Consider the following 25,392-nt stretch of genomic DNA (forward strand, 5'->3'; position numbering starts at 1 on the left):
TCTGTTCTGATGAGTCAACCACCGTTACAGCTGGACATCAGTGATTATGTGTTACAATGGAGTTAGCAACCAGAAAATGACACCAGTAATGACAAACAGATGAGAATGCTGCGTGGGGTCTGGGTGCCGTGTTGGCGGGACGTTGCGGGGCTCGCTGCTCCGCCCTTTGAGACTTGCGGAGCGGACAGTGTGAGCTGGATTACTGTTTCCTGGTTGCTGCGTGGGGTCTGCGAGACAGCGAGACACCGCGGAGCTCAGCCTGAGCACACACACACTGAGCTCAAAGTGTTGGGAGCTCCGAGCAGCACCGCGGCTGAGTGAGTGTGTGTGTGTGAGGATTGGCCCATTTGGACCAATCCGCGGAGCTCCGCAGCGTTACGTCACTATGACCAGGAAGAAAAAAATGGAAAAATAAAAAATCTCCAACGAGGCGTTCTGGGGCAGCATAGACAGGTATTTTCTGTGTTAGAGTTTTACTCGCTACAGGGTGTACTTTGAGAGTTTGTGACTTTGCAGACCGTTTACATGCAGAAAAAGCTACATAACACACAAGGGGACGGGTAATAACCGGAAAAGCATGTCATGGGACCTTTAAAATCGTCACAGGAATGATCTGTAAGTGAAGGGATGCATTGTTAGGATTCCTTTGTGGAGAAAAGGAAACCTGAGCTCAGCTGCTATCTACACACACACACGCATGCACGCATGCATGCACACACACACACACACACACACACACACACACACACACACACACACACACACACACACACACACACACACACACACACACACACACACACACACACACACACACACACTGTGGGTGTGTCATGTTGTTACCTTAACTTCCATTACATAAGACTAAAGTATAGTTACCGATGGCACGGTATGTTCACACTTCAGAGACATCTGGATCGTATGGGGAAAGGTAAGGTAACTATTTTATATTGAGTATATTTAACATTTACTATTTAATTTATGTATACATGTATTCATTTACTTCATCATTTGGAGCATCTTGGCACACAAGTTTTAAATGCTGCTCAAAATATATATATATATGTGTTTAGGGATGGGTACCGAGCCCCGGTATTAAACGGGCCCCGGGATGAATTATTGAAGACCGAGGTACCGGCGTTAAGCTCCGACGTTATCGGTGTTTTTATTACTGGAGACATTTAAAATATATATATGTCATATGTATTATTGCTACATAAACATTATATTGCCAGGCAAGAGATCTCTCTCCCCCGTCTGTGTGCGAGTGGGCGGGGGCAGTTTAAACACACGCGGCTGCTACTGTATGCAACACACACACACACACACACACACACACACACACACACACACACACACACACACACACACACACACACACACACACACACACACACACACACACACGCACACACACACACACACACACACACACACACACACACACACACACACACACTTTACCCATCTCGATGTGTGAATGTTCGTTGCCAAAAGTGCAATAAGAGTTTAGCATGTAAGGGCGGTAACACGAGCAATTTGTCTAAACATCTTGCAAAAGTGCACCACATTCAGACGGAGAAATGCACCGGGTTCGACTGTCTTTCTAGTAGCTCTGTAGCCCCATCAACGAGTAGCGTTTCCACGTCAGGTATGATATGCCAACCCAGTCTCACATCTAAACGTGTAATAACTACGTTGGTCCACAACTTGGGACGTAGTATTTCTACAAAAACGCCTCTGAAATTGTAGGATCCCTACGTTTTTTTTCATCATTCATTTCCAATGGCTGGCGTCTATGTCACGTGATCTTCAAATTTCTCCCTGCAGAAAAAAAACAACATGGCCGACCTTCGTTTTATTCTCGGTAGAAAATGCCTATTTTAAGGTTAGTTTGGCCATTAAAATGCGTTTTGATGTCATTTGATGCGAGAAATATGAGTTGTTATTTCAGATTATGTGTGCAGTGGATGTACATGATCTTTAGTTTGCTAGTTATTACGAAGATTACTTCAGGAAATTGTGTCCATATAACGTTTTCATTGTTACCAAGGTGGTTGCTAGGGACACTGCTATCGATATTATTTATGTTATGTTGTGTAACTGTTTAATGGTGTTATCTTTATTGCTACCCCCTTCCCCGTCAATTTATAGTGTTTGTCCACAGCGCAAACGCATCTAAAATTGTGGCATAGATACGTTATTTTCCCCTATGCTACCCAGTCTCACATCTCACATCACATCGTCATAAACAAATACCGGAAACAGACGTAGGCAAGATCCTCATCTCGGTGATTGGATGGTTTAACCTCTTAAGCCCTGAGCCTGTTTTTCAGGTCTCAGGCTCGAAAATGACATTCCCAGAACAAATGACCATATCTTCCCTTCTAAAAGGGTTAAATTAATAATCTTTATTCTCAAAGTAATGATAAACCTGTGAGTTGGATGTAGAAAAGTCAGAATCAATATAGATGTTTTTTATTTTAAAGAAAATTCAGATTTTACATAGTAAAAAACTGTAAATTATAGTGTCCGTCCAAAAATTATTTTTTACTTATAGTGAAAACTACCCTTGGATGATGGGTTAGTAGACTAAAAGCTTTAGGAATCCAAAGTACAACATATAATAAGTACCCTGTATCAAGATTGATGCAAAACAAGTGAAATTTGACCTTTTTAGAGAGATTTAGCCAAAAACCCCCACTTCTGGGGTCATTTGGGTGGATTTGACCTATCTCTGGCCCCCCTTGGTCAATTTTGATGAATGAAAGCTCTTTATAACCGCTAGAGCCAATGGAATCGAGGGAAAGTTATATACACACCAACACGTTAACAAATAAGGAGTGAGAGTGACGCGTTACCAAAACCATTAGCAGCTAACTTTTCCGCTCCGATTTTTACATAAAAAATGGAATTATGGATTATAAATAATTTCTTCAAAGGCACAAGTACATTATCAACCTATGGATCAACAGTTGTAGACATTTTTTTTTTCGTTTTAATGCCATTGAACACGTCTTTTGACCTAATTGACAGCTACGGTGAGACGATCAGCCGTAAAACCTCCGTAAAGGTACGTGTTGTGATGTCTGTGTTTGCTTCCCCTGTCGCAAGTTCGGATCGCTCAGTGATGATACTATACCTAAATAATCAGTGGAGTCTCAGCTTTAATAGGCTATATTGTATGTGCAGCTACGATAAGTAATAAGGGTATCTTTATCTTGAATTGTGTGCCGCAGTGCGTTAGAATTTTTTCGCTCAGGGGTCATTTAGACCCTTCTTATGAGACTTGTGTTTTGTTTTGGTAAAAATGGTTCATATCTTCAGTTAGCTGAGATTCTTCCCGTTAATCTGGTGCTACACATTAATAGTTTCATAAATGTTAAGAAGCCCTGAGACATTATCTCGAAAACAAAAAGGTGGGAGGGGTCCAATGGGGGGACCGCCATGCTTAAGAGGTTAATGCACGTTGGAAAATGGTGTTTATGCGATGTGAAATCCGAAAACATTTAAAAAAATAAAATAATACTTTATTCCGAGTGTTCTTGCTTTTCTCTTTGAAAGTCATCACATAACGGCATTGTAATACACGGTTCGGCTGCATTGAATATTACATATCTGCCGTAGTTCTGTATTTATAGAGCCCCGATGAGAAGACTTCTGGACAAACAGGAAGCACTGCCGCCAAAACTGAAAACGTGACGTGGATCATAAATATTTCAGCAATTAAACAACATCTTACATTTATTTTCACACAATACGTCTCCTTGCAGTATCAACACTAATTCGGCTGACTTTTATATTTGATCCAATTGGTGGATAGGCTGTATTTACACCATAACGGTGCACAGCTGATAGAAAGGGACACCTACTGGTTAAAGCACGTTATTGAATTTGATTATTTTATTATTAGATATTAATAGGATCCCTATAAAGTATATTCATTACTCGTTATTCTCTACTAATAGTTAATTAAAGACTGTATATAATGACTATTTTGCACATCCCTTTCAAGATTTCAAGATTTTCTAAGGTTTATTGACATATCATATTATACACAACTACGGTGTAGTTATGCAATGAATGAAAAACTTGGGTCGCAGGTTCCTCAACAGTGCATTACAAGACATCTATCAATAAGTGTGTACCTCCACCATTACATTGTCATATTCTGCACATTTCTTATACTATCTATGTACATCTTATAAGAGTATAATACATATGTATAATATCAGTTAAAATAAGTGCTTCAACATAGTTAACATTGCTGGAGGTATACACACATATTGATAGATGTCTGCAGCCTATCTACCAATTGGATCAAATATAAAAGTCAGCCGAATTAGTGTTGATACTGCAAGGAGACGTATTGTGTGAAAAGAAATGTAAGATGTTGTTTAATTGCTGAAATATTTATGATCCACGTCACGTTTTCAGTTTTGGCGGCAGTTCTTCCTGTTTGTCTAGAAGTCTTCTCATCGGGGCTCTATAAATAGAGAAGTACGGCAGATATGTAATATTCAATGCAGCCGAACCGTGTATTACAATGCCGTTATGTGATGACTTTCAAAGAGAAAAGCAAGCACACTCGGAATAAAGTATTATTTTATTTAAAAAAAAAAATTTCGGATTTCACATCGCATAAACACCATTTCCCAACCTGCATTGCGGCTAAACCATCCAATCACCGAGCTGAGGATCTTGCCTACGTCTGTTTCCGGTATTTGTTTATGACGATGTGATGTGAGATGTGAGACTGGGTAGCACAAGGGAAAATAACGTATCTATGCCACAATTTTAGATGCTGATTTTGTTAAACTAATACATTTGCACTGTGGACCAACACTATAAATTGACGGGGAAGGGGGTAGCGATAAAGATAACACCATTAAACAGTTACACAACATAACAGAAATAATATCGATAGCAGTGTCCCTAGCAACCACCTTGGTAACAATGAAAACGTTGTATGGACACAATTTCCTGAAGTAATCTTCGTAATAACTAGCAAACTAAAGATCATGTACATCCACTGCACACATAATCTGAAATAACAACTCATATTTCTCGCATCAAATGACATCAAAACGCATTTTAATGGCCAAACTAACCTTAAAATAGGCATTTTCCACCGAGAATAAAACGAAGGTCGGCCATGTTTCTTTTTTTCTGCAGGGAGAAATTTGAAGATCACGTGACATACAGCCATTGGAAATGAATGGTGAAAAAAAAAACTAGGGATGCTACGATTTCAGAGGCGTTTTTGTAGAAATACTACGTCCCAAGTTGTGGACCAACGTACAGTAGTTATTACACGTTTAGATGTGAGACTGGGTTGGATATGCTAGCAGCAACACACAGAGTTAACTAAATTATACAAACATGGGTTAATGATTAGAGGTAACTGAGTTATTTACAATGAAACAACCCTGGTGCTGTTTCTTTCGATGTGAAATATTATTATTTATTTAGTTAACAATTTGTTTAGTTAATTTTCCTTTACATTTTTTCAAAAAGAACCGATAAGAGTACCGTTAAAGGACCGGATCGATAAAAGATAAAATAGATAAAAGTAGTAGTACCATTAAAACCTTAACGATACCCATCACCAGAGATGGGGTCGTTACTCAAAAAAAGTAATATATTACATATTACTTCGTTACTCTCTACATAAAGTAACTCGTTACTTTACTCGTTTCTTTACATTACTTTTGCGTTACTCAGCAACAGCCTATAGCCAAAACTTAAAACGTAGGCCTACATGTGCACACATATAACAATTACTATTGCAATACGGAAGACATAACACAAGTTAATAACGGTGAAAATTCTAGTTTTTGCTGCTTATTCGGAGTCGGCACTCACTCAACATCATCACTCTGGGTTCGGGGGTCTTTAGCTACTACGAGGTTTGATGTTGTTGTGTTTGCAGCAGTGCACCTTACCGTCACATTCCTGTCCTTTCTTCTGACAAATTTAAAATAATGGGCATACCTCCACCCCTCGAAAGTTATAGCTGTTGATGTCTCTGTCTCAGTCTGCAGCTCAACCCCTGTGACAGCTGCATGTGGACAAGTCGCAAAAATTCCTGTAGTGACTTGAAATATTTAAAATGTTAAATGTTAGACCTATCACATTTACCAATCTTATCTACCCCTGGAACTAGCTAAACTAGTTATACATGTTTATTATTTACTGTCGTGTCGGGTCACTCATTCACTGGATCAGCGAGCTGCATAAGACACAGACGGGCTGTCAGGAGAGAGGGAGAGGAAAAGAGAGGCTCCGTTTATTAAACCCGCCGTGTTATTATCCAAAGTTAATGTAACCTTCTGAATAATGTAGTAACTACTAGTTACTGACTAGCCTGTCAAAGGGAGAATCTAGTAATTCTTTGGCGCAATGTTAGTAACTATAGTGTGATTACTGAATTTATAACAGTAACGCGTTATATATAATGTAATATTATTACAGTAACGCATTACTTTGTACTTGCGTTACACCCAACTCTGCCCATCACTATATGTGTGTGTATGTATTTATGGTTTTAAATATATGTATATATATATATATGTATATACATTTTTATATTTATAAAAAAGATGAAGGTGATTTACAATCTGTGTGTATCCGTTGCTGCAGGAAACTAAGAGTCCAAGATGGCGAATGGACCGTCCCTGTCCACTGTCACACGCTCCCTCTCACTGTTGGACGTTCTCCATGCAAATCAGTTTGAAGGAAAGTCTTTCGATCCAGAAACACTTGAGGAGACGGAGGAAAACCTTTACAGAGGGGCCCCACCCGAATGGTTAAACTTTCACATCAGTGAACAGGCAGAGTTAGATGGCACCGGATCTCCTTTCATTAAACGAGATGGATATGTTAAACTTATGAAGCAAATTCACAAGTTGAGAAAACACCCTGGAATATCAACAGTTAAACTGTTTCACCAGCCAGGATGTGGGGGGACAACACTGGCCATGAAGGTGTTGTGGGACTTTAAGAAAACTTTAAGGAGTGCTGTTTTAACAGGCTCAACCTCGGACATCACAAAGGTTGCAGAGGAGGTGGTCCACCTTTTCACAGCAGGCAGTCAAGGCGACCAGAAGACTGTGCTGCTGTTGGTGAATGGTGTGCAAGTTTTGGAAGATCTACAAGTAAGCATTATGAGGACGATTGCTAATCAGAAGATAGTCACCCGTATGCCTGTGGTGGTTTTACTCAGCTGTATTAGAGAAGATGCAGATTTAAAGAGTGATGATGTCTTCCTTCAAGAAGTGCTTTCTGACTCAGAGAAGAATCATTTTAATGACAAAAAGGTGGAGCTCAACAGGAAGTACGGTGATAAATGCAAACGATTCCATGGCTTTAACATAATGCAAAGCAATTTTTCTGAAGCTTACATCCAGGCGGCGTGCTCTGTATTCAAAACCATCAAAGAAACAGGAATACAAGAGAAAACCCAGCTTGCTGCCTTCCTTTCCCTGCTGAACGCGTATGTACCAGACTCTTATCTCCTTGAGGCTCAGTGCCTGGACGTGTTCAAACATGCCAACTACAGCCACAGAGACATATCACTGGAAGACATGCTGGACGACTTTAGCCATCTCATTATCACTATCCAACAAGATGGTTCTGAAAAAAGAGTCCGCATGGCCCACCCTCTGATAGCACAGTGTTGTACTGAATTGATGGCTGAAGCAGGTGTGACCAGAAGTGACACAGCGAAAAATCTCTTGACATGTTTGTGCAGAGATAAAGTCCCTCGATATTTGGCTGCTTTTGTAAAATACATGCTAACCAAAAGAAGACCAAAACAAAAAGAAAATGGAAGAGAAGAGAACCCAATACATCCTACAGAGATGCAAGAGGAGATAGATTCATTTGCTAGACTGATTCTACATATTCAAACAAAGGAGGACAACTCTCAGTGTGTATCACTTTTAGGGATGGCAACAAATATGTTTGTTCGAAATCCGTTTTTTCCACAAGCACTTGCTCGTTTTCATTGCATAGTACTAAGAGACTACGATCAGGCAGAAGTGTGGGCAAAGGAGGCAAAGCAAAGATATCCCCAAAACTCATTTGTTGCTGATACACTGGGCCAAGTCCATAAGAACCGTCTGAAGAACCTGAGGCGACCAGCCCAACCAGGACACATTTTGGATCTGGCCTTAAAGGCCATTCGAGCTTTCGAAGACGAAGAAAGACTTGCCGAAGATGAAGTTGGGACAAACGTGAAAATAAATGGCTATTTCCATGTCTCACGTTTCTTTAACACCAGAGGGATGTTTGGTTTCCTGCAGGTCTGCAATCTTGTGTATGACCTACTTGTCAGTCAGAACCAAACTTGGAGAGGAGTCCTCACAAAGAAGGTGTCTTTGGGCTCGGCCCTGCCATCTCTTGGAGATCACTCACTTCTAAGATTCAATGATCCCATAAACAGACTCAGAGATGCAGTTGAGAAAAAATTTGCTTTTTTTGAGGGATTTCTGACTTACTCCAAGCCTGACATGAAGCAAGATGATCCAGAATACATTTCAAGAGAAACCTCGGCTTGCTACAGGAAGTATGTTGGAGACTCCACATCCAGCCATTTGAAAGAAAAAGGCGCTGATCTGATCCAGAAGCTTAAACTCAAACAGGCTGGCACCACTACGGGAGTTCTCTCATGTCTTGACAGAGAATGCACTGAATCAGACCTTAAAGAAATAACTACATTGTGGGAGGAAATCTGTCTACATAAAGATCCGGTCACAGCTATGGTCAACAACATCTTCGCTCATATCATGTTAAGAAATACGGGAGCAACCAAGTCTGATTGCAAACATTTAACTGCATTCAAACAGGAAATGTACCCGATCCTCACGGATAAACCTGAGCCCCATATGTTAGCCCTCCTCTTGCACTGGCCTACAGACAATGAAGACACATGCATCCTTGACCTCAGTGCAATGATTAAGCGTACGCAAGACCTGTATAAACAAGCATATGCGAATCACTTTCGTACAAGGTACCTTCGCCCTATGTTTTTCCTCGGAAAAGGTCAAGAACTGAACAGGATAGTTCACAGAAAGGCCCTAGAGGGGTCGGTTCTTCAGGCAATGCAAGATTGGAGCGATGAGAAGATTTTCCAAGATCCATCGGTCAAAGAACACCTTCTTAAAGTTCGAGGGGAGATACGAGAGTACAGACTCTTTGCAACTGTTGATGGTAAAGATATTGAGGTGGTTGCAAACCTCCGAAACAGCCTCTGGAGAAAACGCAAGGTGTCCTTCTACCTTGGATTCACCATCAAAGGTCCTGTAGCCTTTGCCATCCAGACTGAAACTGCAGACAAAAAGGGTAAGATACTATAATTCAAGCATAACTGAACATCTATCTGGCCATTTTAAATATAGTTCAAGGTGTAATTCCCATAATTCGAACATTAAACAAAAAATGTGGTTTGGATGATCATGGTAAACATTTTGATCATTCAGTAACAAATTGACAAATTGCATTGCTTGTATGTACTCTACATCATTATAAATGAACACAAATAAAGTCATGGTCACTTCATATTTGATGTGTTCTTTGGTGACAAAGGTCATTGTCATTGCGGTGTTCAACACTAATGAAATCATATTGCATTGTGCTGTGTGGCAGAACTACTCTCAGAGATGGATTCCTCCAAACCATGGCCTTGTGGGTTGTTTAAGTTTGGAGCTTGTGGCGATGAAATGGTACGTTTTCTTTATTTGTTTATTTATATTAATTTAAATAGCTTTTCCAACAACCATGACTGCTCATAAAACATTTTGCCTTCTGAAAATAGGATGCCAGGGATTTGACTGAACTTAAACCTGAAGTCAACAGAGTGGATGAGGTTCAAACCTATAGGTAAGGGTTGCCTCTTCAGTACAGTAATCAGGGATGCAAACTTGTCACCTTTCGGCGAAATTCGCCGTTTTGAATCCAAAATAGGTTGTTTGTGTGATTCATGTAGATCTGCAATAAAAATATTTTGGGGTATGGGGGGGGTCTGGGACCCGGAGTAATCTGCGGCCGCGAGCTGTTATGTGCCATCATGACACGCATGGTGTTCTTTTTTTATATATTATAATGAAGCGCGAGCTGTGTGCTCGAGTCTTCCTGCCTGTCGGCTCTGCTCATGGATGTATAATAAGGCTCTGCTGCTCCGCTATGATGGTCTAGCTTCAGCAGCTACATTACCTACGGGTGCGTTTCGTTTATATTAACTGTGTGGCCCGGAGTCACTGTGGCACAGACTGGACCGCTGCTGAACAGCTGTTAGAACGGGCCGTTCAGGTGTTCAGAGCAGAGCTCCCTGTCGGAGCGGCAGAGCGTGATGTGCACTGAAAAGTTTTTCTGTCGCAATATTATCGTTGAGCTAGCTAACTAGCATACATTGTCACTATCTGCTAACGTTAGCTTTAGCCTTAGTGTTCTAATAGTTTTTTTCATAGGCTATAAACGGAGGTGGTATAAGTATAGATCTTGTACTAGAGTAAAAGTAGAAGTACTCAGATCTTGTACTAGAGTAAAAGTAGAAGTACTCAGATCTTGTACTTGATTAAAAGTAGAAGTACTCAGATCTTGTACTTGAGTAAAAGTAGAAGTACTCAAATCTTGTACTTGAGTAAAAGTATAAGTACTCAGGTCTTGTACTTGAGTAAAAGTATAAGTACCAGAGTGTAGGAACAATCCTGCAATCAAAATGTTCCTCAAATAAAAGTACAAAAGTATTATCATCAAAATATAGTTAAAGTATCGACAGTAAAAGTAGAAGTACTCAGATCTTGTACTTGAGTAAAAGTAGAAGTACTCAGGTCTTGTACTTGAGTAAAAGTAGATGTACCAGAGTGTAGGAATACTCTGTTACAGTAAAAGTACTGCATTCAAAATGTTCCTCAAGTAAAAATATTATCATCAAAATATAGTTAAAGTAGCGACAGTAAAAGTAGTGATTGTGCAGATTGGTCCATTTCAGAATAATATATATGATATGTTTTATAATGATTGATCATGAAAGTGTTCTCAAAGCTGGTAAAGGTGCAGCTAGTTTGAATGACTTTGTATACTGCAGGGTAGCTTGTGAATTTACTCCAGGTGGAACTAAAGTCTGATTTAACACTTGATTATATTTCAACTCATTCATCCACATCTGTAAAGTAACTAAAGGTATTAAATACATGTAGTGGAGTAAAAGTACACCATTTACCTCTGAACTGTAGAGGAGAAGAGGTACAAAGTAGCAAAACATTGAAATACTTAAATAAAGTACAAGTATCTCAACATTGTACCCAAGTATAGTACTTGAGTTTATGAACTTAGTTACTTTACACCATATAAAGATAGAAAGACTAAGCCTTGCACAGAGGCATGAAAATACATTTTCAAAATGCTCAACAGTGCTGCCAAAATTATAAACTGACTGCTACACAATTAAAATAAATGCTTTTATATATTTCTATTAGATGTGACTCTTTGGCGTTTCTGTTATTATTAACACTGCTGCTTTAGTTGTTCTGACTGCTAAAATCCTCTGTTATTCCTCATTTTAAAGCCGATATTCCGTGGGGTCGGGGGGCTCGGATCCTTGTCACCTTTTTCATACCTGATGAGTTTGCATCCCTGAGTAATACATTTTTATGCACTGATGGAAAAGGGTTAATCCCCCCGAATCATAAATACACTTTCTTCTTAGTTTCTTTGCTATTAATCAATTGTGGTGTGAGAGAAATCAGCCAAAGACATATTCCTTTCCTCTGTAATATAATGGAACTAGATGGCACTTGACTCTGTGCTCAAAGTGACAAAGAAGTACATTTGAAATAACTCTGCAGCAAAGTCTCTTTCTATAAATAATTAGCTGGTTACAGTCCCACTACCTTGTTGTAAGCCATCACATTTTACTATATCCAAGAGAAGGTAGGTGTTTCTAAAGCTGATATCTCCAACATTTCGCAAATCCACCCAAAACAAATCTGTATTGATAAATAGAACTACATCGAAGACAACAAATATGTTGTTTTGTTGGAGGTCCCTTTAAGGAAGTACAGCAATGTTTTAAAGGTCACCTATTATGGAAAATCCCCTTTTTCATGTCTCTTCTACATCAACATGTGTCCCCTCTGTGTAAAGAGATTCTGAAAGTTTCAGGAAAAAAGATTCTCTCTCTTTTTGTCCTGATCCATTTATATAAAAACCTGCCTGAAAATGAGCTGATCAGATTTTGGCCACTTTATGATGTCATAACGATTTTCTTGGCTTGAGTAACCATTAGCCAATCACCAACCAAGGTAACCCCTCCCACCTTATCACCTGAATCTCCTCCTGGAGCACCATTGTGTTCTTTGTAACCAAATGTCTCTGAGAGGGGCGTGGGGAGTGGCTCCTTATTTTCATCTAAAGTAACAGACAGAGAATCAGCACGTTTGAAACAGGGCTGAAACAGAGGGGATTATGGGATGCTGCAATGATCTGTTTGGTGTTTGGAGCCAAACACTTCAGAGACATGTTTTGTATATATCTGAGATCTATAATATATTGACGAAAAACAGTATAATAGGGGACCTTTAAACTAGTAATGGTGCAAATTGGGCTGAAAATCTGTTATGTTTTTCCCTAAAAATAGCCTCCAGTCTGATGCAGGCAACTATGAATGCAGTGTGTCTGGCCTGCGCTGGGTGTGTAAGGAAAAAGTCAGCTTCAAATACAAGTTCCTCTCATGGGAGGAACACATGAGGAGTCCAGTTTGCAAGGATTACATGCCAGCAGGACCCCTCATGGACATCACAGTCACATCTGGGGAGATAGAAGAAGTGCATCTGCCACACAGCGTCTGTATCGGTGAGTGTTCATGTCGTGGGAAAGGACTATAATCACTTTGATTCAGCATATATTTCATCATTATTTTGTACTTTGTAGATCAAACCTCTACATTTTCTGGCCAGTTTGCGGTTCTTCACGTGTATCCCTGCTGTGATGTTGTGGAAGAAGTACCTAAAGTGACATTGTCCCACATCACGTTTCTCCAGCCAACGTTCCCTCCAAGGGGGGTCATGATCCGAAAGATGGCGGGAATCCCATTTTACTACGACGTGTTGATATACAAGACGAACAAAGAGTTCCTCGCGTTGGATGTTTATGTGGTGCCGCGCGATTCTGCTCTACGACAGGTGTCTGTTTTGTTCAAACAATCAATCAATAAGACCATATATTAACTTCTCCATTACCTAGAGAATTCAGCATTGTAACTGCGCTTCAAAAATGTTGCCTACTTTTAAGACTTTTCTATATCTTTAATAAATGATGTTTTTTACAGGAAGTGGAAGAAAAGCAAAAGTCTTCTGGATCAATACTAATCCTAAATCCAAGTCCAGACAAGTCCATGCAAATGGGAGAACATTTGTCCCTCACAACAGACCAGGCGGATGCAATCATTCAACCCAGCGTATGTTTCAATCACTTTTTAATTTCACTGTTTAAAAAGGGTTAAACGTGGAGAATGTATCAAGGGAACATCCTTAAAATAGAAAATAATGACAGCAATAATACTTCAACCCCCTTTTTTTCCATAGTCCCGAAAGCTCAGATATGAAAGCATTTTCTTTGAGGTGTTGATCAGAAACACCGACAGCGACATCACCCTCAGGCTTCAAAGTGGAAAAAAAAAAAAAAGACTCTCTGGACCTGTACCATTCATAAAGGTCAGAGTTTTTTGCAATTGATTTGCAGCCACATTGCACTCTTTAGCTTAATATGCATAATCTAATGCCATATGTGTTGTGAATTCAAAGCTAAACAGGAAAAAAACAACCAGCATTGTGACTTATTTTGTTTCAGGAGACTACCAAAATCAAAGCGCTGAGCATTAACAAGGTAAGACGAGAAAGACGTTGGATTGATAAGGGATATCAGATGACTTCAAACACTATTGCTACCTTGCTCTTCATCACTTTCTCAGTTTCTTGATGAAGAATTTAACACATAACTGGAAATTCTGCTTACTTTTTTCCCCCTGCGTCACATCAGCATTTTCGTGGATCGCCATCAGGCAGCTCTGATAAACACAATGAGCGATAAAAAACCATTTCTGGATTAACTCAAGGAAAATAAGGCGATCTCTGAGACCTACGATGTGAGGGGGATGAAGAGTGTGGGGGGGGGGGGCTCTTGTTTCTGAGCTTCAGGGATCAGGATAAAGTATGGGAAAGTAAAGGGTCGTATTGTTATGGAGAATTGAAGCATCTGCTGTGATAATCAGTGCCACAGAACAGTTTAATATCATCAGCACTCAGAAGACAAGAGTGACGATATGTTGCTACTTAAACTCTTTTAAAAAGTACCTATTTTTCGTGATTTATTTGTGGATTTGTGAAACCCTGAATGTGAAAATCATAATAACACTTATTTTATTTTTTGATATATTTTTGATATAATAATTCATTACATTTTTTTATTAGAGCGCTTTTTCAAGGTACTCAAAGCGCTTTACAACTACACATTACATGCATTAGACATGTATATATCTTTCTTTTCATGTTTAATATCTTAGGTGATGTAAACTCAATGTATGTCCAGTTAAAAAGACAGATATTATAATATTGAAATACTTTTTTGTATCTATCGCAGTTGTAAAGCTTTTGAGAGTAGAATAATTCATCAAAGAAAAGAGAGAAAGAGTACATGACTTTTGATGTTTTATTGTAACGTGCTTGACTTAATGTACATAATGTTAGATTTGTATGACTAATGAAGAGATTGAAGGTTTTTTTGTTGGTTTGGTTCTTTAGTGCCAAAAAAAGGAAAAAAACGGCATAGTATAGTATGTAATACAAAAGTATTGTATGTCGTTGAAATGTTACACAAACAGAAACAGAATTGGAGCAATAAATAGGACAATGTCTTGCGTTGTAAAAAATAGACTTGGTTTTATTGTCTTCAAATTGTCACAAAAGAAAGTCAAACATGAATGTGTACAGTTCTTTTTTTATGCAAATGATCACCTTAAACAGCAGTGAATAAATACAAACAATTAAACACAGGTAACCAGATCTAACATGTGAGTGACGAACAGTTTAAGGAGTCAGGAAAGTGAAACTGGAGAAGGTGAGTCTGAGGTCCTAGTGGCTGATCTTCGCCTTGAGACCCTCGAGTTCAGGACGGCCCTTGAAGCGAGCTCTGTAATCCACCTCTGTGTGCTGAGAGGAAACAGAAAGAGAGATTATTAGTGGGAGATAACGGGTGTCCATGACAGATGTGTGTGGTTAAAGTATGTCTATGTGTCTAACTCAAGTCACTTCATTACATAAAGCAAAAAAGGCCCAGAATCTTTTCTCCTTATTTGACTTATTTATGTTACTTGAATAGACCCTTACTCTGTTAATGATTGTTTTGTTTTGTTTTTTTGTAAAATGCCAACTGTTTGTTTTATTTTATCGATACTGTATTTGCACCATTCAATAGCCGCGTTCACACCGCAGTACTTTTCCCACTTTAGTTCCGATATAGTTCCGAAATGTCGCGTTCACACCAAAAGAATCCGGAACTAAAATGAGTTAATGAGAACCTTTTTTATCCCCATTTTCCTGCTAGAGAGCAGGTACTTTCGTGGGAGAAAAAGGTTCCTATTTCTGATTGGCTGGGCGGAATGCAAACCATGCCCCATAAAACTCCCAAAAAGTTTTGTGAAGGCGCTATTTTATTATCCTCGCATTAGCATTATTAGCATTAGCATTAGCCCAGCGCACAAACGCAGAGAGACTAACTTATGGCAACACAAAATAAAACATGGGAGCGGTGGAGATGAGGAGGTGTCGGCGTTCTGGCGATTTACTCGGAAGGCTTCAGTAGAAGCTGCTGGGAGTCCCAGCAGCTTCTACTGAAGCCTTCCCCAACTCCGGGGACTTCCGGCCGGGGACTTCGGGTGGCAGTATACGCCATGAAGTTGTTTGCGGCCTGCCAATATACCCAAAGCAGAAGAAGAAGAAGTGACGTCAGCGGCTTCATTTGCCTAATCCTCCCCCACGGACTTATTCCGGTGTGAACGCGATCTGTACTTAGTTCATGAGAGCTAAAGAGTTCTCATGAACTAAGTTCTCATGAACCTTTGTGGGAAAAGTACTGCGGTGTGAAAGCGCCTAATGTTATTGACTCAAATAAGTGCCTTAAAGGTTTGTAAATGACTCTTGATTAATAAAGTTTTAAAACATAAATAAGATGTGTTTGACTGCATAAAGAAGACTTGTGTTGGTTAGGGGTATGCATAATGATTAGGTGTTTAATCCAACACACTCTCACTCCATAAACGTCCAGGAGCGACGCTTGGTCAGGGTCCCGAGGCGTGCAGTTGGGACGCTCCTAGACTGCTTCAGCTTCATAAACAGACGCAAATAGCTTTCAACTGATTTCAATGTATTCCCATCTGCGGCGGGATTTGACGCTCATGGAAGCACGGCATTCGTTTGTGTCGGAGGCTGTTAAAGGCAATGTGACCGTCCATTCCCATTGGATAACGGAGAATTGTACACCCGAAAGTAAGTATTCCGCTTACTGTCGATTGAGTTGACAGTGATATCTCCACTACTCATCAACTCAAAAACACCAGATTATCCTTGTTAATTAAACGACATTGATAGGTTTTAGTGTGTGTACAATGCTTTTGTCACGTTTTCCCCTTCAATTCTGAGAAACAAGTCATTTTCTATGAGTTTTGGATGGCCGAAGACATTACATTACCCACAATCCTCTTTAGCAACCATAGACTGTATACAAAAATTAAATAATACATTATTCCGAGTGTGCTTGCTTTTCTCTTGGTATTGGTAGATAGGCTGTATTTACGCCATAACGGTGCACAGCTGATAGAAAGGGACACCTACTGGTTCAAGCACATTATTGCATTTTATAATTTTATTATTAGATATTAATAGGATCCCTATAAAGTATATTCTTTACTCGTCGTTATTCTCTACTAATAGTTCATTAAAGACTGTATACAATGACTATTTTGCACGTCCCATTCAAGATTTCAAGATTTTCTAAGGTTTATTGACATATCATATTATACACAACTACGGTGTAGTTATGCAGTGAATGAAAAACTTGGGTCGCAGGTTCCTCAACAGTGCATTACAAGACATCTCTCAATATGTGTGTACCTCCACCATTACATTGTCATATTCTGCACATTTCTTATACTATCTACATACATCTTATAAGAGTATAATACATGTGTATAATATCAGTTAAAATAAGTGCTTAAACATAGTTAACATTGCAGGAAACCAATATATTAGACGTTAAGTACTTTGTCAGGCTTAATATTTATCTGTAGATACAAATTTCACTGTGTGTGCTGTGTGCTCTGCATGTGTGACCATCAAAGAGGGTTTCATCCCTCCATATTCATCTTCTATACCCCCAAAGCTTTTTTCTTATTCAAAAGAAGACCTTAACCTAAAGTATTCTGTAATGTTTAAATAAAACCTTATTAGTTTGTCTGTTTTGCACATCCTCCTATTAATATCTAATAATACAGTTAGGTGTAGGTGTCCCTTTCTATCAGCTGTGCACCGTTATGGCGTAAATACAGCCTATCTACCAATTGGATCAAATATAAAAGTCAGCCGAATTAGTGTTGATACTGCAATGGAGACGTATTGTGTGAAAATAAATGTAAGATGTTGTTTAATTGCTGAAATATTTATGATCCACGTCACGTTTTCAGTTTTGGCGGCAGTTCTTCCAGTTTATCTAGAAGTCTTCTCATCAGGGCTCTATAAATAGAGAACTACGGCAGATATGTCATATTCAATGCAGCCGAACCGTGTATTACAATGCCGTATTGAATGACTTTCAAAGAGAAAGCAAGCACACTCGAATAAAAGTATATTTTAATTAAAAAAAAATGTTTTTCGGATTTCACAATACGCATACAACAAAAACCATTCCCAACCATGCATTGCGGCTAAACTCCCAAATCACCGAGCTGAGGATCTTGCCTACCGTCTGTTTCCGGTATTGTTTATGACGATGTGATGTAGATATGTGAGACTGGGTAGGCAACCGGGGAAAATAACGTATCTATGCCACAAATTTTAGATGCAGATTTTGTTAAACTAATACGTTTGCGCTGTGGACCAAACACTAATAAATTGACGGGGAAGGGGGTAGCGATAAAGACTAACACCATTAAACAGTTACACAACATAACAGAAATAATAGCGATAGCAGCGTCCCTAGCAACCATCCTTGGTAACAATGAAACGCTGTAAGGTGACACAATTTTGAAGAGTTGTAAATTACATGAACCGAAGCTGTTGCCTGTTGCAATATACAGCTATGGTTGCTACAGAAGGGATTGTGGGTAATGTAATTTTTGTCCTTCGGCCATCCAAAACTCATAGAAAACGACTTGTTTCTCAGAATTGAAGGGGAAATCGTGACAAAAGCATTGTACACACACTAAAACCTATCAATGTCGTTTAATTAACAAGGATAATCTGGTGTTTTTGAGTTGATGAGTAGTGGAGATATCACTGTCAAATCAATGGACAGTAAGGGGAATACTTACTTCCGGGTGTACAATTCTCCGTTATCCAATGGGAATGGACGGTCACATTACCTTTAACAGCCGCCGACACAAACAAATGCCGTGCTTCGATGAGCGTCAAATCCCGCCGCAGATGGGAATACATTGCAATCAGTTGCAAGCTATTTGCGTCTGTTTATGAAGTTGAAGGAGCCTAGGAGCGTCCCAACTGCACGCCTCGGGACCCTGACCAAGCGTCGCTCATGGACGTTTATGGAGTGAGAGTGTGTTGGCCTCCAGAAGAAAACGCCACTGGAGGCTGAGCAGAATCTCCCCTGTGCTTCTCTAGAAGTTGTCTTTATGGGTGAAGTTAATTAACTTAAAATTACCATACTGCTTATAACCAGTGGCGACTGGTCATTAGGGGCAGGTGGGGCACAGCCAAAAGTATTAAAATAATAATTACAAAATAATGCAAAAAAATGCAAAGGAATACATCTTAAAATATATTTTACGATCATGTTTAATCATCTGATTCATCTGTACATTGCTGTTTTAGCCTGTGTTCTTCTAATTAGTGTCTACAGTGTGCCTATTGAGCCGTTTTGAGCGACGTGGGTCAAGCCCCGATCAAGCCCCTCTCTCTCACTGTCTAAGTGAATGGGTGCTGTAAAAACTACACTGTGCATGCTCAGAGTCTTTTTCTATTCAATGTGTGCGGCAAAAAAAGTATCACCTTAGGGGCACTGTGCTGACACACCCACCAAACGTCATCTCACATAATTCAGAGCTGAAAGGTGTGGTGTGTGAAGAGGAGACGAGAGAGGTCCAGTGACGCGTCCTAAAACCCGGAAGTAAGCTGCGCATTCCCTCGACAAAAAAGCAATGGGATTTCTCCATAAGATTTTAGAAAATAGCTCGAAATAAGATCTGTGGGAAACGAACCTGTTGGATAAATGCACATTTTGTTCAGCCGGATAATATCCACATGTCTACCCTACTGTACTTTTATAATTTTCGAATCATAAATCTATCGATCATAAATCTATCGATTAGATTTTAATTGTTTGCAAGATTATAATTAATATCTCAAAAAATGTATTTTGTTATCCAAATCATTTCATTATAAACTCAAAAGCATAATATCTATGCTGTTTCTTTTTGAAAGGTTGATACTATAAAGTAGCCTTATTCAAGTATATTATTGGCAAAGACATTTCCAGGAAAGCAGTTCATTTATTTGAAAACCTAACTGAAAGGATTTCATTTCCGAGAAATGAGTTAGAGTGTTAAGTTAAATGTTAAGAGTCATTGTGCCTTGGGCTTTTGAGGGTTTTTTATTATAAATCACCTGCAGTAATAACAACCAATGAAGAGAAGGCAATATTCAACTGTATAAATAACATTGTCAGGATCTTTTGTCAGACACACAACTGCTGGAACTCGAACAGGTAACAAATTATTACTTCACTGTTTTTTCACAGTTAAATAAATGTTAATAATAATCTTTTGTCTGTTTAATGTTTACATTTTAGAATTGTTTATTTCTACTCTTTTAATTTCTACTTATGTGCAATTCCTTTTCCAATATTACATTGCATTTGTTTCTCTGTAGTTCCTGGTTTCTCTTCATATGCTGCATTTTCAATCTTTCTATTTACACAAAGTAGAAGAATTTCTCAGAAACAGAGGAACAGGTTATCAGTGTTGGATGTGAAGATGGGACACACTTTGCTCTCTCTACTGGGGTTTTTCTGTGAGTACTTTCTGTGAATGTTTGAATTGCCATTGATACAACTTTTTAAATGCCTGAGGTTATGATATATGTGTCATTATATTTAATAATGTCTGATGTATTTTCAAACTTATTTTAGTGCTGAGTTTACTTTACTGTGGACAAGCTCAAGGTAATTATACCATTTCTTTCTTTTTGTTTACCAACTAAAGTAAAATCTACCTATGAAACTCTCCAGACAACAACCTCTTTTTTGTGTGTTCCGTTTTGTCAATTTATTATAAATGTTTTTACAAAAAGAAACACATTTTACTTCATGTATCTTGTGATGGTTTCTAGATGCTGTGCTGACCATTGATCCAAACTGGACAACTTTCTTTTCTGGAGAGTCTGTTACCTTCAAGTGTGACATCACAGGAGGCAGATACAGCGACTGGTATTACTCAATCCTCCAGGATGGTGGAGCATTTCTCCCTCACCACAAACATGAGAAATATAAATTACATTCTCTAACTCCAGGCTACAGTGGTGCGTACCAATGTTTTTATCATCAGAAGAACTCAACAAAGGAAAGCAATAAAATCTATCTAACTGTATCAGGTAAGTGATCAAAGTAATACCATCATGACCAAGTTCAATACAAACTATTTATTTTACTTAATGAGCCATGTTGATATGAAAACCCAGTTTGGACAAGTTCTAATATATAATCTGTGAACTATTTTGATATTTTAACATTTAGAACAGCTTCACTGATGCTGTATAGGCAGGTGAAGAATACTGTACAATCCTGTGCTTTGTGTTATCACAAAATCATGAATATTAAAATAAGAACAAAAAGACAGACAGGGATAAGCTTCTTACATCAAAGCATTTACATAAAGATAATACTTTACCAATAAACCATGTTATACTTTATAACCTGTGACACATGGATTGTTTTCACATTGACAGTATCTGACAGTAAGTCATTTATCATCAGTTGACTTTTTTTACTGTATATAAATAAAAAGATTAGTATTTTGGTTTTTATATTTAAGGAAAGTTCACCCTTAAATTTGTTTTATACGTTTGTAGAAAATATGTAGGATCCAAGGAGAGCATTTAACCCGCCAATTATAAATCATAACATTATATTTAAATCACTTTCCAACAGAAATACCTAAGCCTGTCCTCACTGTGTCTCCATCATGGCCGAGTCCTGGAGCCTCAGTAACTCTGAACTGCAGGGTTGATCATCCGTCTGCTGGCTGGAGCTTCTACTGGTATAAGGCTGTTCCCCAAAAGTCAGACTACTCCTACAGCTTTGAGCTGCTACTTGGCAGCGAGAATGGGACTGAACAGGATCTCTTCATCATTGATGGACAAACACACACAGCAGGATATGTTTGCAGAGCTGCAAGAGGAGATCCAGTGTTTTACAGTTGGCACAGCAAACCTAAGTTTGTCTGGTCTGGAGGTCAGTATGTTCTTCCTTTTTCTTTCTTCCTGTAGTTTGTACCATCATTAGGCTAAAAAAAAATGTCTTTATCGAAGTTTGTCTGCTCTGGAGGAATGTTTGTTTTGACTTTTCCATTATTACAAAATGGAACAAAGTCACTTATTTTGGGAACTTTTCTTTTACACCAGCATCAGGTCATACCTGTAGTTACGTTTTCAAAACTATTCTCTAAAACAGAATGATGATGAATTTATTCAGCTTCTGGACTTGACTGAATTTTAACACAAGTATGCGTATGCGTTTTACCGTATGCGTCCTCGTGGGGCTGGCGCCTTTTGACACATGAGTTGTTTACTTTGTAAATCCAAAACCTAATAATAAAAGGCTTCTCAATACATTGTAATTAGATATAACTGGTAAGTGTTTTCTTTATTTTTTTAGTTGGGAATATGTTTTAAGATATGTATCTGCTGGTTAAATGGTTTAAGATAAACAATACATATAACTAAAAAAACGTGTCTTTTATTTTTGTTTTCCTCCTACTTTAGTTTGTTACCGTTTGTTTTTTTAGGGTAAATTAAGTGGAAGTTTTGCTGTACCCATGCATTGTCTTTTTCAGTTTGCATGTTTTAAATGTCCTCTCTTTGTGTGTTTCAGATTTGAATTCAGCAGCGTCTCTCACAGTGAGTCCTGACAGTGTGCAGCACTTCACCAAAACGCCTGTGTCACTGAGCTGTGAGGGAAACTCCACTGAGTGGAGAGTGAGGATGTTTTCTAAACCTGACTACCTTTATCACTGTTCTATCTTGGGGACAAAGACTGGATCCACATGCAAAATAACCAGTTACAGGTTTAGTGGAGTGTTCTGGTGTGAGTCTGAAACAGGACAGTTCAGTAATGCAGTCAACATCACTATGGAGTGTGAGTTTTAATTATTTAAAATGTTTGTTTCTGAAGTATTATATTGTTTTGAAATGTGAAGGTGACTGAATGTGAATCAATGTATCATCTTAAAACTTGCTAATATTCTCTTATGATGTCAACATTTACACTTTCATTCTTAGGCATGTAAGTGTATTGTATCATGGTGCACAATTATAAACTTTCTATGATTTTGTGGATTTTAATAGAGTGGTGCAGTGACGAGTCCTAAAACCCGGAAGTGAGTAAGCATTTTACCACTACCGGTTCCCTCGTCTCAGAGTCAATGGGATTTCTCCATAGGATTTTGGAAAATAGCTGGAAATAAGGTAGGACTACAGAAGTTGTCGAGGACGTTGTACGTCATTACGCCGAACACGTAAACACTACCGCTAAGTTAGTTTGCCCCTGTTCTGCTTGAAAGCAAGTACCTGCCTCCTGCAAACTGTTAAAACAAACGCTTCAACTTGTACCATTTTGAACCTGTATTTTTGAATATGGATCTTAAGTTGGCGTGACGTTGAAGTCGTGCGACCCTGCTGTACTCGGCTGTAGTTCCTTTATAGCATAACATTACATTTTGCTTCTGGCGATTAGATTTATGATTAGAAAATTATAAAAGTAGGGTAGACATGTGGAGATTATCCGGCTGAACAAAACGTGCATTTATCAAACAGGTTCGTTTTCCACAGACCTTATTTCGAGCTATTTTCCAAAATCCTTTTGAGAAATCCCATTGCTTTTTTGTCGAGGGAACCCGTGCGCAGCTTACTTCCGGGTAAATATGTCATCCCTGTGTTCGATGCCAGAACGTCAATCATAAACCATTTGTTATTAAAGAAAACATTTTATTTTTTTATATAAATAAATATGCTTAAACTATATGTCTTCTTGTTTGTTTCACCCTGCTTTAAACTTGTGTGTTGAAAGCTATACAGTGATAGTAAAAAGGACTGAAATCCATTTCTAAAGTAATTTATTATTATTTATTAAACAGTTTGACTGAGAAATGTTGTGTACCATTTTAATCCTGCAAGGAATTGTGTAAATGCTTTTCAGTACATTTGTAGTCAAATACATGTTGATTACGTCATCAAAGTACACTTTAGCTTTGCATACAGTATGGATGATTTAACCCTCACATGAAGTGCAGGGTGAGAGCTGTGAGCCTTTTTTTATTTATTTTTTAGTAAATTGTATTGAACATGTCAGAAACTAAACATTCAACAATAATAATATATATATATAGATATACTTTTTTTTTTTTAATTTATAATAATAATTATAACAAAGTACAAAACATTTAAAAAAAAGAAATTCTCAAATAGTCTCTGTCATGTTCAACAGGTGCAGGAAGAAGCTTAAAAAAACGTTTCTGTTCCTACCCCCTCTAGCGTACATTTTCCTTACAAATAAAATACTAGGTCACCGTCATCAGCGATATGTTTGTCTTATTTTTTAGTTTTTTTACACAACAATCAAAAAATAAATAAGTTTTACAGTTAGAAGAAATAGAATATATGATTTCACAGGTCCTGCTCATAACCATTCAGGATTTGGCTTCTAAATAATGTTTTCAGTTTAGATAGACTTGTACAATATTTCAGTGCATCATTACAGTTATTCCACAGACTAACACCTTTTGATGAGATGCAATTAAGTTTGGAAGTAGTTCGTATTGGTGGTTATTTGAAAATGCAGTTTCCTCTCAACATGTGTATGTTTTCTCTCCGTCTGAAAGGTCCCTGGATATTATGAGGTAATTGTTGATTTGCAGCTTTGAACATAATTTGAATAGTTTTATAGTCAACCAGGTCTTGTAGTTTTAGTGTTTTTAGCTTGATAAATAATGTATTTCAGTCAGACAACTCACGTGTTTCTTAATATGTTTATTATAGCAGCATATACTTTGAGTTTGGCGTCTAGGCTCGGGCCTCATCACTCCACAGATTTACAAAGAACATTGAGTGATGATTAGATAACTATCCCCCGAGCCTACAGGTGGAAGCTGGGGTGGAAGCTGGGGTGGTGGTGGGGCAGGCAAGTAGCAGCAACATGAAACACAGCAGCAGGAACATGAACGTAGCAATAGCAAGTGAACACAGCAGCAGCAGCAGCATTAGCGAGGCAGAGGCAGGAAGACCTGGCAGCTTAAATAGAGCGGCATGTTTAGGAGAATGTGTTTGGTTGGTTGTAAGAGGGACGAGGTGCGTCACATGTCAATGTATGATTGGTGCTCGAGTTGACTGCCTGAACTAGCTCGCAGGCTTCGCCCCATTTGTTGGTTCTCTGTACGTAGTTTTATGTATAATTCGTACGGATCTTTTTTGCAGGATGAAGATAGGATGTGTATTTGTTTTATATGTGTTACATTACATTACATTGCATTTAGCTGACGCTTTTATCCAAAGCGACTTACAATAAGTGCATTCGACCAAGAAGATACAAACTAGAAGAAAACAGAATCATATAAGTACATCAGGTTTCATAGAGCCAAAACATTTCAAGTGCTACTCAACTAGCTTTAGATAAGCCAGTCCTTTGTTAGTATATAAGTGCTTTTTAGTAATTTTATTGCTCGAAGTGGAGTCAAAAGAGATGAGTTTTTAGTCTGCGCCGGAAGATGTGTAAGCTTTCTGCTGTCCTGATGTCAATGGGGAGCTCATTCCACCATTTTGAAGCCAGGATAGCAAACCGACGTGTTTTTTCTGATGGGAACTTGGGTCCCCCTCGCAGTGCGGGTGCAGCGAGCCG

General features: G+C 38.6%; 2 protein-coding genes across 3 annotated transcripts; both read left to right on the plus strand.

The window, feature by feature from the left end:
- Positions 1–868: 868 nt before the first annotated feature.
- Positions 869–15,466, plus strand: LOC117498126 (sterile alpha motif domain-containing protein 9-like). 2 transcript variants are annotated; one of them, XM_034150211.1, is made up of 10 exons: positions 869–931; positions 6,643–9,345; positions 9,649–9,725; positions 9,818–9,882; positions 12,641–12,855; positions 12,934–13,184; positions 13,331–13,459; positions 13,587–13,715; positions 13,852–13,887; positions 14,041–15,466. In XM_034150211.1, exons 2-10 carry the CDS (start codon positions 6,660–6,662, stop codon positions 14,089–14,091), a joined length of 3,639 nt encoding a protein of 1,212 aa, XP_034006102.1. In that variant the 5' UTR covers positions 869–931; positions 6,643–6,659; the 3' UTR covers positions 14,092–15,466. The 2 variants fall into 2 exon arrangements, with proteins under 2 accessions (XP_034006102.1, XP_034006101.1); XM_034150210.1 differs by having other exon boundaries at positions 13,852–15,466.
- Positions 15,467–19,924: 4,458 nt separating this feature from the next.
- Positions 19,925–22,914, plus strand: LOC117497983. Its single transcript, XM_034150028.1, has 6 exons — positions 19,925–19,992; positions 20,157–20,297; positions 20,416–20,448; positions 20,616–20,876; positions 21,433–21,735; positions 22,375–22,914. The coding sequence occupies exons 2-6, from the start codon at positions 20,261–20,263 to the stop codon at positions 22,647–22,649; spliced, it is 909 nt and encodes a 302-aa protein (XP_034005919.1). The 5' UTR covers positions 19,925–19,992; positions 20,157–20,260; the 3' UTR covers positions 22,650–22,914.
- Positions 22,915–25,392: the final 2,478 nt, after the last annotated feature.

Source organism: Trematomus bernacchii, unplaced genomic scaffold (genome assembly GCF_902827165.1).
Source record: "Trematomus bernacchii unplaced genomic scaffold, fTreBer1.1, whole genome shotgun sequence".
Lineage (NCBI taxonomy): Eukaryota > Metazoa > Chordata > Actinopteri > Perciformes > Nototheniidae > Trematomus > Trematomus bernacchii.